Raw genomic sequence first — 18,352 nt, forward strand, 5'->3', positions numbered from 1 at the left:
AAATTCAATGAAGCGTTTGTAATCAATATATTAGCCTAATTTAACAGGTAGAACAATGCGCTGACGCCGACCGATGATGCATACGTATATACGTCAACGCATGCACACGCAGCTGTCTTGTATGTGTACAAATAATGCGTAATCCTTCCGCGACTGAACGTGATATACAAACGAGTATTTAGTAACACATAATATATTGCGGATGTACAAAATTTTATATTGTACTATTAAATTTTACGTTGTCCGTAGAATTATTACTGCTAAATTTGACAGACAATAGTAAAAGCAATAATAAACGTACAATTTTAGACAAAGATACTTCATAAATTAATTAAAAATGAATATATTATAATTAGTTGTGTAATAACATTAAATAACGTTCAGTTATTTGCTGGATTATTACAATTATAATTTATTTAATTCATTTACGAAGTCGACTAAAATTGTATATTTATTATTGCTTTTGCTATTGTCTGTTGAATTCAACACTAACTCATTGCTATGAAATCTTATTTAAAGTGATATTATTTTGTCAAATATCTGCTTGTTAAATTTTTGTTACTTTTTTATCGAATCGAGAAATATAAAGATATAAAATATTATAAAAGATTCCGTCGATTTCGGACAAGGTTAGAGAAAAAAGTAAAGCGCGCCGTAATTAATATTAACAAATATCAACCTCGGAATATTCGCGATGCAACCGCCTGCATTTGCATGCGCGTGCTTCTCATGCATGCATGCCGAACGAACGAAGTATAGCTTGGTGGTATCTTTTCTTTTTGCAAGGACCTTTTATTGTCGCCTTTATGTATACAATGGTTTGGTGTCATCTTTAGCCCTGGTCACAAGAAAAAGATACCAACGTTGTAGAAATTTACATCGAAGGTCGATTAGCTGAAACTGCAAAGAATTTTCTTTCGCACTCTTTTTTGATAGAAGAGTTCAAAAAATCAGAAAGAATTAATATTGACGATTTTGCAATCGTCGCAACGTTATTCAATGTTGCGTAATTAAAAAGATCGAGTTTTGTTTGTGCATTGATTAAGTGACGTTGAACATGATTACGTTCGTAATGAGTCATTTTTCATCGCAGGTATAAAAAAAAACAGCTTTTTTTGTATCGAAAATCAATAAGAGCAATTAGAACAATCGGCGAGATTCTTAACCAGATCGTTTTTCGTTGATCGATAATCAACGAGTTTCGATTACCGTTACACTAGTTTATCTTTCTTGAGAGTCGTTTAATGATATGTGTAACGTCATCTGATCGATCGATTTAATCAAGAAAATATTTCTTGCCTCAGGTCTTGTGTATGTAATCTCGTTTCTCACGACGATAATACCGATCGTCAATATGATGTAATATGTATAATGTTACAACTACTGAATTCTTCAATCAATTACTATTCAATTCTGAACAATGCTTTCTCAGATAAAATCATTTGTTTTAATGTTACGTACACAGAGAAAAAAATTGTTCATTTAACTAAATTAATTTAGTTCGTCTTTGTTTCTTTCGATGAAGAATGTATGTATGGATTTAAATCAAACATATTATATAAGTATGATTTAAATACATACATTATCTAACAAAATAAATAAAGACAATTAAATTAATTTAGTCAAATAAACAGTTTTTTCTCAGTGTATTTAAATTGAGAAATCATGAAGTGTCAAAATAGGGACAGATAAACTAAATAAAATAGGGACGAAAAACTAAACAGAAAAAAATTAAGAAAAAACATATTTGACTTGAGAGAGAGAGAGATAAACTCATTTGATAACACTAGTTTACAGCAAAAAATTACTTTGGACCGGACTACGTGTCCTTATAGATTTTTGGATGCTGAAAACGATGTGGCAAGCGAAAAAATTCTAGCACATCAGATTTCCAAGATAAGTGAGATTTAATATATAAAAAATGGTTTTTTTGGCGATATTTGACATTTTTTTTATAAAGAAGATGAACGTTATCTTGAAATTTCGATCAGAAATCATGAATATATTGTTCATTCCCTCTAAAATTTATTTTTTCTTATTTCAATATCTTACTTTTTAGTTATGAAGGATTAAAGATAGGATCTATTTTAAAGGTACAGTTATCAAAATGTGACCTTAAAAATTAATCCGCATGCACATATGACGCTGTCTCCATATTCAAAATAGTTCCTATCTTTAATCCTTCATAACATGACTAAAAAGTAAGGTATTAAAATAAAAAAAATGCATTTTAGAGGGGATGAACAATATATTCATGACTTCTGATTGAAATTTCAAGATAACGTTTACTTTCTTTACAAAAAAATGTAAAATATCGCCAAAAAAAAAACATTTTTTACATATTAAACCTCAATTATCTTGGAAATCTGACAAACTAGAATTTTTTCGCTTGCGGCATCATTTTCAGCATCTAAAAATCTATAAGAGACACGTAGTCCGGTCCAAAGTAATTGAAAAAAAATTTTTTTTGTAAACTGGTGTAATTTTTTTAAGAATAATTTTTATTTCTAATCAATAATTATATTGAATATATTGTTATTTGCGTGAATCAATAATTGTATTGAACTCAATAAATTTCATAGATATGTTTATTCATATACACATAATATGATTTGTTTCTTCAGTTTTTCTGTTTAATTACAGGATATTTATTTAAGATTAACTGACATTAACAACTAATATAGTTTTATACAGATATGTTAGTGTTACTGAACGTTGTTATTAGCATTTTAGATTGATTAAGAGCAAAATATGTTGCTAAAGAGTAACATTTATTATTTTAATTTACATCTCAATTGGATGTAAGTACATATAAGTTCCTGTCAATATAATGATAGGTTAAAGTGCTGGAGAAAAATTACAGAGTCCATAGAAAACTCTACCGGATACTTCTAATCACTTCACGAACATAACAGCGCATTTATTGTCATCAGGAATCATTAGTAAACTGTTTCATCGAGTTGGACATTATGTAATGCTATATCGCTTAAATTATCGTGTGTGAATCGCTAAGATGATGCATATCCTGCTAATTTTCTCGATCTTTCAAGGAAATCTAATAAATGTTGAGACAAAAAGTACGAATTTTATTGAAGTTATGGTAATTTTATTAAAGCTGCGGTAATGTACAAATAATTTTCGCAGATAATTATTGCTATATCTTTTCTAATGTCGCTATAATATCAAGTAACTTAACTATAAATTGGAACTTATTCAAATTACGTTTCCACGTTTATATAAACAATTATTATTATCTAATATTATTAAAATTAATTATTAATTATTAATATTAATATTTTACATATTACAATATAAAACGTTACAAATATAATAATATAGCATATAATAGAATAGTCTGTAACAGAACCAAATCCACGAGGTACCGTGACATAGATTTTTGCCGTTAATGCGTAAGTTAAAGTTATGAAAGACACGGTTTGCATCATGATGGGAATGTTTTATTATTATTATTTTTCCTGGCGATTTGTACGCCTGTAAAACGTATCGCAAAACTGGATCATGACACACGTATACGCGCGATTTAGAAGGCTGTTGTAAAAAGAAGACATATGAACCTGGAGAACCGATATATGGTCCACAAACAGTTTGTTTATAATAATAGCGCTACCCAAGGCTGATAATTTTAAAGATTCTCCGTTTCATCGGATTGGCGTCGCGTTCTTCCCTTTCGCTTCACTCGGAAACGCGAACGATTATATCGGATTGAGCAATCAACTGTAGACATCGTCGAGAAGATCGAACGGGGAAAACGTTAGCTTGGCAATTTAATAACGCCTCGGGACAAATCGTATACATCCTGTGTAAATAGCCACGTTCTAAAAGGTTCCCTCGCGCGCTCGTTTGCAAAAGTGTTGTGACCTCGATTCGTCGTCACGGCCTTCCTAGATTGTCCGAGACGTTCGTAGACTTCCAACGAAACGACGCGAAAGTGTACCATATGTGAATTTTACTCTTGCTGTAAAGCTAGAAATTTTAGCACGTTATTTCTTTCGATTTCTCAAAATTACATTTATCTCTAATACATTTATATTGCTTATAGTTGTTAACTAAATCTTGTGCACAATATTAGCAAACTTTATCGTCATTGTTATTTATTATTAATCTATTATTTTATCACTGATTTACATGTAAAATTAATTCTGATTTATAGCGAAAAATATTACTCTGTTCGAAAAATATTTCTATTTTCTTATTATAATATTTGAGCGTATCTTATAGAAGTGTAGAAATGTTAGTTTTTATAATACAATAATGTGTAGAAAGTATATCGGAATTGCACAGCTGTTTTATAATATAATATCGTATAGTATCTACTACAACAGAGAGAATTGAATTTTTACATGGAATCCAAATGCACTCTGGCAGTAGTACAAATATAGTATGAGTGAGCCTTGAGTTACGTTCAGGGAGTTGGCTATCAGCGCTATTATGTCATTCTGCCTTTATCGTTCATTGGACGTAACACAAGTATAGAATGATATAATAGCGCTGATAGCGAGCTCCCCGAACGTAGCCTTGGTATCTGACAGTAAGAGGAAGGGAGAAAGGCGGAGGAAACGCGGAAAGAGATTTAAATGCCGGTCAAGTCGCTATGACGATACCTTGACCTTATCTTGACCACGGACTACAGTTCGGTTTGCTCTATGTATGGGCGATTTTCATGATGATTTCTATTTAAAATATCAATAATTCTATAATTAATATTTCGCGGTGTATGATGTATTAAATAGATAATTAATCAAATAAATATTTGTATAAAAATTTCCATTGCTAGAATTTCTCTCTCGAATCAAATGACATTTTATAGATAATATTACTTTGCGTTCCATGAGTAACAAAGACAGAACGATACTTGTGTTGACTTGTATCTTTTATCATTAAATGGAAGGAACCCATTGTAAACTATTAGCACACACACATATCTATTCTGAGAAAAATGTCTGGTTGAAAATAAACGAATCAGAAAATTATCTCAATCAGAATTCCAATTATCTCAACTAGAATTCTAATAAATTTAACCAGAAAATTCGGATTCAACCATTTTTAATCAGAATTCTAATTAATCCAACCGAACAGTTTTTTCCGTATGAATTAACTCGTCGAATCAGTCATTTTTCGAACGCCAAATTTATAGAGCATAAAGTCGAAAGTTCTTCTTCGTTCTAGATGATAGAGTAACTAACGCCATCATTGCCTTCATTTGGAGAGTTTAGTTAGCATATTCCATGATCGCGATCTTTTTGATTAAGGATAGCTCGAAAACCATCAATCTTATCAAGTGCCAACAAAATTAAACTATTAAAGTATTCTTACAGATTATACTTCATTTACCACACCCAGAAAAATTTCTGATTGAAAATGAACGAAAATTCTAATCATATTGTTAATGCCGAAAATTTTTTTAAATATATTTATTAAATCTACATATAAAATTTGTGATACATATTGATTTTTCTTTTTTATTATTATACTTTTTCATACTGAATAGTAGTGTATATTATACGTTATATTGACGATCGAAAGAAACGTTTATACCGATATCATTCTGACTTACTGACTTCAAGTGCCTTGTATGCTCCTGGATAATCGACTGCTGTGCTTAATACCAAGTTTACGATTTTCGTATACCACATGTAATTGTTAACAGGGAATGGAAATATAGTAACACAGTTTTCTTTACCGTTATATTTTATAATAACAATTTGATAATGACATTGCAATTTTTTATGACTATAACGATAACTAACTAAACGCTAAGGTTGTGAGTTAAGATTGGGAAAGTCACTTTAAAATGTAACTTGTCATCACTACGTGTTATTTATTGATAAAAATAATTTGTTACTTATAACACATCGACACGTTCTTTATTCGTTATAAGCAACGAGTAACTTTTCCGATTCGTTACAAAACTTTTCCAACTCTGACGTTACCGTTACTGCCATAAAAAAATTTGCAACGTCATTACATTAAATCGTTATTTTAACAAAGTAATGATAAAAAGTATTATAAGTAACGGCGTTATAAGTAACGCATACTTCCATTCCTTGGCCGTTAATAATCCACTGATAACCGCGCTGAGTCAGCGGTGTGTGCATTATGCAGCTTCGCTGCTGATTGTATGGAAGAGTTTATTTGTGACATAACAGCAAAACATTTTGGTTTGTTTATTTAAAAGTAGTAAAACATTCTAGTTTTCGTTTTTTTTTATTTTATTGTAAATAGAGAGGGATTATAAAAAGTAATATATAAAAATGACAAGATAATATGGCATATTAATGATATATCATGCTTAAAAATTAATAAGATATGTGCAGTACGTAATAACATCTTTGCTCCATGATTTCGCCACCCAAACGGACATTATCAATTATTAATACATCATTGTCATCGCATTTTGACGTACGTCGATGATAATTTGGCGAAACCGGACGAACGATATAGAACGCAGCGATCGTGCGCTGCGTTCTACCATTGCATAATCGAGGTCGGCTTAATGAGTAATCTTTAATACTTCTAAATCGATAGCCGTTAAAACGGCGCCTCATTTATGGTAACGGAATTTTTTACTTATCTGCTTTTATTTATCTTATCTTTAAGATTTTTCCATCGCTCGTAACGTTTCATTCATTGCGCGTAACATTTTATCATCACATTATTCCCTCTTTCCATTTGCAGTCTATACTTTAATTACATTCTCCCGTGCACCTACTTAATATTCTTCTCCTTGTACGATTTTCGTATAGAATACGCGAATGGTAGAAAAACCAACAATGAAAAACCATGGGTACTAGAACAGTCGTTTGAAATAGACGTGGGGGTATGAAGGAGTGGTCGATTACTTGTAAGCGCCGTTTAATTGTGATGCACGTCGTGACACGTGTCACGGCATGGCACGGTCAGTCACGCATTCACGTTGATTACATCGACGACATGCGAATCTACAAGCACCCTCGTACGTGCTATCTGAGCACCGTTAATAAGATTGCGAAGGTGAACATAAGGGTTAACTGACGAAAAAAAAGATTCTTTTCGCAAATTTAATAATCAACAGACATAAATTGATTATAAATAGTGGAAAATAATTATTTATTTATAATATATTTTGATATTATGTTGAAGATTTTTCTGAAATTATTTTATTTTATATCGAAATTGTTTTTAAAGTGATATTTTCGTCTGCGATTGATTATTTCAATGATTAGTTTGAATGAGACAGTAATAAGGTAGTAATGAGGATTACTATGGACGATTGCGTATGATTATTACACACCAACGAGCATTCCGCTTCAATTATCAGGATTATGTTTAAAGAAGAATACATGTAAATTATTAAAATTGAAAAGATGCGAACGCGATAATTTGTGGTATTGCTTTGTGCCAGGTACACAGGATTGATATGACATTCAATTCCGCAAATGTAATGGTAATTGTCGATGGTAATTGGAGAACAAGAGATTTACCGATCATCCTTTATTTTTCGCGTGATGAGAGTATACGATTTTTTCCTCCTCCTTCGATCTTCGGTGAAAAATAACAGATGCAGAAAATCGATAATTTTTTATGACGCGATTTTTTTAGTACACGCTTTATCTGGCACTTGTGTACATCTTTTTTCCATGAAAGAACTCGTGTAACATACACGATTGCGTATATGTTTCGTTAAGAATCGTGTATGTGCACTATGTACCATAATCGAAGATACACAGATGTACTTGTATTCACTTTTCCTACATTGCTTCACGAAATAATCACTTCACTCGTACGATGGGAGTTACGTAAATGAGAAAATGGAACACTGACGATGGTTACATTTAAGACTAGTTACATTCCACAGCTGTCTAGATAGAGAGGAAAACGGCACTATTATACATCTAACTGCCGGCTGGATAAATTACGTGAACATCGTTAAAGAAAATGCAAAAAGGAAATTTTATTTTTGTATGATTTTCGTTATTTTCATTAATGTGATAATGATAAATAAATTAAATTATAGATTCCATACAGCATAGAACTTGCAGCAATATCGCTGCAATAACACTACAATATTGCTGCAACATACAATATTGCTGCAATGTTGCAGCATTGTTGCTGCAACTTTTGTGCTTTAGGGGGTTTTAGTTGTGTCATTTTTAAAATAAGAGAGCGATATTGTCTCTGCTATATGATGCAGAATTAATTTAAATCATTTAAATTAAAAATACAGGAACATATGTGAATTTTTGTAAACATATTTTTTAAGATTATTCATTAATATATTCAAGTTGTTTTTTTAGCTCATATGTAAAGTCAGCCTTTCGTATAGTTGTACTGTTATACAACTTGCGTAAAGTCATTAATTCAACAAAAATATCGACCAGAGAAAGAAACGGAGAGCTACACGTGCATAGATCAATTTGAATTGACTGAATGTACCATTTAAAATTTAAGATCCGGGTCCAAATCCTGGTTGAACTAATAATTTTCACATTAAATTATTTACAGGGTTTTAAAAATGCTATTAATATCAATAATATTGCTTATCAATTTAATGTGTGATATTACTATTTCAGCTTCAATCTAGGGCTATATTTCAAGATCAACAAATATAATCGACGCACAGTTTGTTTGAATTGGAAATTGTATAAATTCACAAAAAATATTAGATATAAAGATCTGCCTTAACCGAATATGGTACTTTAGACTAATTTGTGTTTAATTTCATTTTCTGTTAATAAGTTTTTAAGCTTCATCAGAACTGCCGGCGATAGCAAAAGCTGGTGCAAAACGACTCTGAGGTTATTCGCAAGGACGTCCACATATGTAACTCTCGCGCTCGGCTTTAACTAAACTCAATCGACACGTCTGTTCACGCGATTCGAAAGTGCAAAGCGAATGGAATTTTTTCCCATCCCGTTCCTCGTGACGATGCCCTCCCGCCTGCGCGTTCGATTTCACCGCGCGAGAAAAAAAATTCCATCCGTTTGTGTTCCCAATCGTCTCGGAGAAGAAGTGCGCTGTTTCACTAGGTGACATCGCACGATGACATCTCCGAGTCTAAAGAACCGCTAGCGGACTATTTAACATAAGTGAATAACATAGGCACATATAAAACGATATTAATGAGGGAATGATGTTGTTTGGTAATCACACTTAGGATCAGTCTTGGTATCGGCAGCTCTTTTCTCTTGTTCGTGTCGAACACTCGTGTTACAACATTTACCAGCCTTGAAACATGTTTGCATTTCACATTTATTGCTAATATTTATGTGTCTAATATTTTATTTGAGCTTTATATGTTTTTCGTAGAATTTTTCTTCATTAGAAGCAACAGAAAGAATATAGAGCGTTTTCTTCATTAGATTTAAAAAATGTAAAAAACCTTTCATTATTTAATATTATTATATATTACACTGAAAAAATGAACTAAATTTTAATAAATATTTATTTGAATAGTGCCAACTAAACATTACAGTAAATAAATATTTACTCAATATAAAAAAGTGATTGTTAAATCAAATTAATGGTTCTTGTACCAAATAAATATATTTATATATTTAGTAAATGTTTAGTTGGTACTATTCAAATAAATTTACTAAAATTTAGAATATTTTTTTCATTGTAGAGTTCAAATAATTAAATTTAGTGTAAGACTTATCGTGTAAGATTTATCGTGTCTCATTTTGCTATTTATATCTTACGAGAACTTTAGGATCTTTTTACGAATGGTTTTCTTTACGATACTTTCGAGGTAAGAAGTGATGATCGAAGATGATATTACCTGTTCTTGCAGTGAATATTTACAAGTTTACTTGTACATGCATTCTCGACTATTGTCCGTTTGCACAATACACGACTCGTATTGTCGAAGATATTCTGCTAGGTAATTATGACAAATCTTGATTTACAAATGGTACGCTTACTAACAAGGTGAAAATAATTAAAAATCCATTTCATGGGAACTCACATAAAACAGTAGCTTTTTTTCTGCCAGAGTTACTTCTTTAATTGTCCATAGATATTTCTACGGATGACAATTATATATGTATATAATTAAGAAGTTTCCGAGGAGATTAGCGAGAGTATCGGTCTAGCAACTTACGGCTTTATGATGTAAATTCAGCAAAAAGTGACGGAAGACGTCGGAGAAAACGGGACAAATTCTGGTCGGCTGAGTTACTAAATATCTTGTCTCGTGAACTCGTGTTTGTGGCAATCACAGTTTTCGTCATTGACAGACAGTAACTGCATAGTTCGCGCTGTGCAAAAAAATCTAGACACTGTCTGTGTCTTCTGTTTTCATGTCAAGGTAATTAGACGTTTCATCACATCGTCGTCCTACGAGCGCGCGACATCATCTTGAAATTGAATAATCGCTGCAGTCGCCCATCTCTCCGCGAAGTAGTACGTATCTTTCTCCGGTCGATTCGGCAAGGGTCCTGTAAAAGGATTTTATTGTGTTGGCGTAAAACTCATTGTTTATGTGCTCGCTTTTGGTAGGAAGGATATATTAGATTCGCGATATTCATTCGTTGTCGCTTATTTGCAAGAATCTTTTCGCATATATTAGTGCTTCTTTCTTACATTATGCGGAGCCTCATAACGACGGTCCACTTGCTTGGCGTGATTTATGCGATTATATAGGCATTTCCCCAAGCGAAATGCCTTCAGTCGTCGACACCGAACGTATATTACGGATCTAGCCGATTCAAACCGGCTTTCACCAGCGACGAATCGCCTTAATTCCACCGGTTTCTGGTGCTGGGTCAGCCAATTCATTTTCATGATCGGGATTTGCTGAGGAGATTTAATGAGCCGATAAATTGTTGACCCTTCTTTACATCTTCTAATCTTACACACAGCAAAGGCCAAAGACCTAAAATTTTGTGTTTCTAAAAAATATTGCGAAAAAAAGAAACAGGACGTGCGGAGCCACATTAATATATTCTTAGACGAAAAAAATCTCTTCTAATAAATTTCTGTATGGAATAATTTGTGTAGAATTATGATGTGTTATAGCTAAAGCCGATTCGTAGAACTAAGAGAAATCGGATAAAGCGCATAGAGAAATATTTTTTATTTCGTATATTTCATATAAGGTTGATATAAATAAAGTTGATTTAAGATACACGTTATTTTGAAATATTAATATTTTTTAATTATTAAATATATATTTACATTTAATGAAAAATGTTATTTTATTTTTTATTTATGAAATAGCAATTTTTAACAATTGCATTAAATGCTTCCCAGAAAAGGTATAATTTAGAACATTATTTCTCATTTAGTCTATTTTTACTTACTTTGACAATTATTTCGTCTTCGTAATAGTTATTATATAGTCTCTACTTTGTCATTGTACAAAAATATCCATGCGTGCGTCGACCGATGCTTCGCAACAAGAGCGTAGAAAAACGTCACGTTGATTATTTGGACGTGCGGTTGTAACGAAGCGTGTCTATCTCTACGCCGCATAATTTTCACTGCTAGTGACGCAACAGAATAGGCACGCGATTCGCCACGTTTGCGGTTTAATAAATCCACCCGCGTGCACGACGCAATTTTAATAAAATTATTTGGCACACGAATGAAAACATCTCGATGTCGATACAGCACGAGAGGAATAAGTTATAATCGTTTTGCAAAAACACTTTGATCATTTACCTTCTAAGAAACATAACAGCAATAATTGCGGAATATGTGTTTTTATCATTACGATTGTAATAACCTTGTGGACATTTCAATTATTTACACAACGTGTAATTTTTTCTTCTTAGCAAATTGATTAACATCAGCTTGGCCTTAGACAGGCTCAACATGCTTTTTATTCGTGAAAAAGTCGATGGTAAAATTATCACGGACGCGAGTAGCAATCGCTTTTTATCGCACGGGAGATATGGCAATTGTTCAGAGAATCACACTCAATAAAGAACCGTCGAGCACGTACACGTGAAGTTAAACCGACTGTATTTCTACATTCGTCTTGATACATTTCTTCCGACATAGGTTAAAATATTTTTTGTTTCGTTATAATATTTATTATTTTCGAATTTAAACACGCGAGAAGTTATAAAATTGGAATATGAAGTGTATTTTTTTATACAAAACTATATCATTTTTTATGTCAATTTGAAGATTAAATAATTATAACTTAATTATAATTATAATAATTCTTGCATGTAATTATAGTATGTTTAACGTAACAAGGTAGGAAAACTACAGTGATGTTGAAACAATATTATATTTTTAGGCAAAAATACAATGAAAAATAATGAATTATTACAAATCTTACTCCTGTAAGATTTAAGAAATAAATCCCGCCCTCTAAAAATTAGTTATAATAATTATATAAATATTAAGTCGCAAAAGCAGTACATGCTTGTATAATATATTCTCCCTGTTTGTCATTTTTTTATTTGAATGATATAATCATAGATTCTTATAAGATTTTGTTCTTATAGAGGAAATGTCAATTTATTTTGCAGATCACGTGCATCACAAAATTATATGCATACTTATTCCTTGTATTCGCATTAAATGTACTTGCAAAATCAATCTTTTCATAGTGATTTAATATTATTGCTTCTATTTGCGGTTATTTTAGGCTGGTTTATTTTCTCAAAGCATAAAAATTGACATGAAGTTTATATTAAATGAATTGCAATACAAAAGATGCAAGTACGACAAAGGGGATTGTCTCGATATTAGTTAAATTCTGCAGATCCCTCTTCCTCAAGAACAGCGCAATGCATGCGTCATTATATGCTTTTTCCTGATCGTGGTGAAAGATTGTTCGTTACTCGTAATCAGCATCTGGCGCTTGATTAATATTTTTGTATTATACACGTGGATATTATACATAACGAAGCGCCTCGCCACAGACCCGTTTTAAAGATTATGCAGCCTTGCATTTGCCGTTCTCTCTCGAAAGGTTGCTGTTTGTCACGCTGTGTTCACCACGTTTACGGATTCTTGTTTGTGCAGCAGTGGCTTCGAGAAAGTCATAAATATGCAAAAATTAGTTCTAATAACATATTACAATATTGTCTTAATATTGTAAACTATATATTCTAGGCACGCTAAAAGTATTCATTAATGCAAAAGCCGTGAGGTGATAATCAAGTTAGTATGTTGATCGATTCGACAAGAGATTGTTTTCACATCTTTGTTCTCTTTTTCTTCATATTATCACTGAAAAAAAGAGTTTGATAATAATTACCAAATGATGAATGGAATAATTCCAGTCAAATATTCCTTTAATATAACAAAAAATACATTTTACTTTTTTAAATATTTAGTAATTATTACTAAATGATTGGTTATATTATTATATATTTGTGATAATACTTATTAAATATTTAAGAAAGGAAAAATATTTTTAGTTATATTAATCAAACATTTAATTGAAATTATTTTACTCAACATTTGATAGCTATTACGAAATCCTTTTTATACATATATACTTAATTGAGAAATCTACAATGATGGTGCTAAAGTAATTTGGCAAATTTATTTTTAATCTTGTTCTTTTCAAAAAAAAAACATTGCCTTCTTTTATAAATTGACCTATGTTACTAATTTTAATTGGCTATTATTTAATCGCAATAAAATATTGTAAAATATAAGAACATTATTGGTTGGTAAGTAAAATATATTATAACTAGAAATTGGTTTGGTAATGGTATTTAAGTATAGATTGCATGGCTGCATAAATCATAAATAGACATACGCGATGCGCAAAACCGAGACGGCAATCTGATAAAGAACCAGCACAGGAAGCAATGTACGCGATCATAATATCGTTGTGTAGGAAACAATGTGTGTAAGTGCAGTGCATAAAATCATATTGATGTGTACGTGCATCTGTATGTATATGAATGATTTTGTGTAATTGTGTGCGTCTTATTCGCGTCAAGAACGATGACGAAACTCTCATTTATCTCGGACGCGCGTTAATCACAAGTACTCACGCAAGAACAAGTACTCACGTTTTATTGAGTATCTTTAGCATTGGCTGAAATAGTATCTTGTAATTTATAATTTTAAAAGTTCACTTTTGAATGATTTTTATATATTATACATAATTTTTTATGTTAAATGTTATACATTACATATAAGAATAATTTTTTAATTAATGAAAAGCGATAGACACATATTTTTAATATATATATTAATGATCATGTGATGTAAGCGTCATCAATTATTATGCAAATATCATAGATTAATCTACTGTCAATCTTCGCTGACAAAAGATTAGAGATACAACTTATTCTTTAACTGTGATTGCATTCCATCAAAATGTCATTTATATACAGAAGATTTTTATTCACGTTAAATATCAATGCGTTTTACAATGAATGCTAGATAGTATAATACCATTGCTTAAACTTTGTTTTTGAAAGAAGAAATCAATTCTGATTAGTATTTTGTTTAAAATCCTTTAAAATCCAAAACGTAAAGAACAATCATAATTGTATGTTTAGGTAGTCGACACGTAAAATGGTGGCGTCGCAAAATGACGGCGGCAGAAGTATGGGCGGCGGCGGTGGTGATGGTGGCGGCGGCGGAGGTGATGAAACAGTTTACACGGTGACCGTGAGCGGAGTCGGTTACAGGAACGAGGGCTACAAGGACGACGGCACCGATGGCATACCGCCGGAGCCGCAGAAGCCGCCGCAGTTTCCGGCAGCGGACGACGACACACAATCGCGGAAATTCAAACTGTCGCGCAGCGAAAAATGGCGTATTCTAAAGAACATCGGTACCGTCTCCATCGCTTTTATGGTGCAATTCACTGCGTTCCAGGGCACAGCGAATTTACAGTCGTCAATCAATGCCAGTGATGGCCTCGGTACCGTCTCGCTCTCAGCCATCTACGCCGCCCTAGTGCTCTCGTGCATTTTCGTGCCCACTTTCCTCATCAAGAGACTCACCGTCAAGTGGACCCTCTGTCTATCTATGATGTGCTACGCGCCGTACATTGGCTCGCAGTTCTATCCCAAATTCTACACCCTGGTGCCCGCCGGCGTTCTCCTGGGTCTTGGCGCCGCGCCCATGTGGGCTGCTAAGGCTACGTATCTGACGCAAGTCGGCGGTGTCTATGCCAAGATCACCGACCAAGCAGTCGACGCCATCGTTGTACGGTTCTTCGGCTTCTTTTTCTTAGCGTGGCAGACGGCCGAGCTCTGGGGCAACCTTATCTCTTCGCTTGGTAAGTCGACAGCTTCAAGTTATCAGAGCTTGGAGTTAATATTTTAACACTTTGAAATTCTGTATTTGAATTTACAAGACTACGTTCATATTCCGGAATCATAATTCGTGTATATTTAAATTTGGAATACTTAATTGAAGAGTGATAATGAGAAAAGCTTCTGACTAACAGCATAAAGATAAGGATACTCTGATAAAATCGGTGCAAACTGCATTGATTTTATAATCATCATGTATTTATACATGAGTCATCATGTATTTATATACGTATGATTAATAGTTATTATCAGGGCTAATTACATTGATGCTCCGCGAAGAATTGATTTCTGAGAATAAAAATCTCCAATCCTTATTGTTAAAGTTAATAGTGATTAACGAGTTAATCGAGATTTTTACGCAGTTACGCTAAACGTTCAACCATCATGCGTACTTTAGCAAAAGCAATTCTTTTTGTCATTCACGAACGCAATAAAAACATTCTCAATAATAATACGCATCCCAATAATACACAACACTCAATACTATCGCTGTCTGTTTTACACGCTTGATTACCAGCAACTCACAATGGTATATCCATTAACGCCATGTAAATATTCAACAGAATGTGTGCACAATTGTGTGTTAGCTTATCAGTTTAGACTACGTTGTTTATATTAACTACATTTCTCTCTGTAGACCAGTGATGTTCAGTCTTTTTTAAGAGTCGATTTTAAAGAGCCATATAATGTTTATTTCGTTTGCATAAAATAAAAAATATAATTTTATATTTTGGACTATGAACTAGAGCAGACTGCAAAATATTCACGCAGACCGCAAATTGAAGATCACTGCTATAAACAGTTCTTGAATTAACAATACAAGCAAATCTTTTTTCCCACGTTATTCTACGTAATTAAATCTTATTAAGCTACAAAACTTCTTAAATCTGATTTTTAGTTGAGTTAAATAAATTTCAAAGTGTATAATATTTACTTATAATTAAAATAAAATGTTTTGATTTCTCTAAATCAGATTTTGCAGTAGGTGTGCGCAGTACGCGCGCAGTAGAAATGGACGTTGCAGTCAGACAAACATTACAGTCAGACAGTCTGACTCAACGTTCAGTTCTTCCCCTGACACGCGTATATCCTCGCATCTTTGTACACGGCTTCCGTCGTATACGTGAGGGACAACGTAGTCAGTGAGGGACTTGTCGAACGAGAGAAGCCGTGAGAGCAACAGAGAGAGAATCACACGCTCGCTATGAGAAGAAACAAGATTTATCCGGTATAAACTCGTGGTAGTCGGTTTCCGTACTACCTCGTACGCCTTCCCCGATACCGCATATGTTTGCATACACATACACGAACGTGCAAAGTATCATTGTATATCAGTCTTACATGTGAAGAAATGTTTCTTCGATTTCTTCATTCGTCAAGTGCCACTCCTACGACTGATTTCGACCTGACGCCATTTTATAAGATCCTGCTCTAAGCGTTCTAATTATTAAATTGAGGCATAGAAAAAGCTACAAAATAGAATATATCTTAAAATTAGATTCTAATTAAAATAAAATTTAAGTAAATATAAAAAATAAAATTTAAGTAAACATCATTAACTGACACGTAGGAGAAAAATAAGAATAACTAGTGATAAAATGCACATTTATATTTTCTGTTAAACATAGAATTTGATTATAAATTGATATGAACATTAAAGTAATTTATAGTAATTTTATATGAAGTTATATAATCTGCAATTATATTATACTGTATAAATGGAGGTAGCTGTATCGCTCAGTTTACGTTAATAATTCTTTTAAAGAAATGAGAAATTAATGAGATAAAATAATATATAAAAACAAGTATTATGCACACAATAATAAGTAATATTAATATTTATTAAATATATTTATACATTTTAATAATAATTAAATATCAATTGAAAGAGTATTCCACTTTAAAATATTACTTTATGTAAGTATAACGGCTGTGCAAACAAGTTCGTCTTAAATCATCATCAATTATTTGATGGACAGAGAAAAGTCGATGCCATTGGCGTCAGGCAACATTCGCAAATAAACAACAAAGGTCAAGATCATTTTGAGTCCTTGTCGAGGTCGACATGTGCGCAATATTATGGCGATGAATGTCCGGTAGTGGCATGAAGGTTACAGATTGCATGGGCGGATACTGAATAACTCTTTGAAATCGACGAGATCTTTGTGGAATGATTACATACTTGAAGATAACGAATTTCGTATACATTATGACATCGATCATGGAAGAAGTCGATTAAATATACCACGCACCGATGGCATTTATATAATGTGATCAATTATCCTAAAAAATCCGGGTTATTTTTGCCAAATTAAAGTCTTAATAATTTTAATTTTGTAAAGCCGAACTAATTAAATTCTTAATAATCTGTACAGTTATAAATTATAATCAATTGCATGTTCCTACAATCTGAATATCAGTGACCCAATTTTTTGCTACATTTGGAATCAATTTTTTATCACAGAAAATTTTGAGGAAGGCCATCACTCGTTATAATATTTTAATATTATGTTTTAATATCTTAATAATCAGATCATGATATTGAAAATACAGAGGAAGTAAAATTGTGAATTTAAATGAACAGTAAAATATTATTTTATTTTATCTTGTTTTTTAACCTTATTTTAAAAATTTGCTTTTTATTTAAGTTGTTTAAAATTACAGAAATATTAATTAGCTTTTTAAAAAAAGATTAGAATGTAAAATTGATTAAAGTTACATTTGCATTTGTAAATTTTGGTATGCTTATATATATTTTGCGTCTTTAACCTTCCGCCAAAACGATCTGATTACAAATGAGCATTTTCTACTTCGCAATCATTTCTATATCAAAAATACGAAACATTTTTTACTTACATAAAATTTGAAAAATGCTGAGACAGAAATTGTTTATGATATTTTAAGAGATTAATGTACTACAATACATTAATGAAAAATCGAATCGAGAACACTTTGTATGTAAAATCATACACTTTGCAATCGCATAATTGGACTGAACGGTTTCCGTGCATATCTTCGTGCATGCCTGCATGATAATAACGTTAAAAAAACAGACATTTCCGACAATTGGTGACGATAGTGGGGAGAATCGCAAAACATGACGTAAT

At 32.2% G+C, this 18,352-nt stretch overlaps 1 protein-coding gene across 1 annotated transcript in view; it reads left to right on the forward strand.

The window, feature by feature from the left end:
- The window catches only part of LOC108731245 (UNC93-like protein), a 48,732-nt gene that overhangs the window by 5,265 nt on the left and 25,115 nt on the right, over positions 1-18,352 (forward strand). The window contains exon 2 of the mRNA XM_018461468.1: positions 14,481-15,208. Coding sequence (XP_018316970.1) covers positions 14,497-15,208 — 712 coding nt within the window. The 5' untranslated portion in view covers positions 14,481-14,496. The remainder of the gene's footprint in view (positions 1-14,480; positions 15,209-18,352) is intronic.

The sequence above is a fragment of the Mycetomoellerius zeteki genome, unplaced genomic scaffold (genome assembly GCF_001594055.1).
Source record: "Mycetomoellerius zeteki isolate Tzet28-1 unplaced genomic scaffold, Tzet1.0 scaffold122, whole genome shotgun sequence".
Classification (NCBI taxonomy): domain Eukaryota; kingdom Metazoa; phylum Arthropoda; class Insecta; order Hymenoptera; family Formicidae; genus Mycetomoellerius; species Mycetomoellerius zeteki.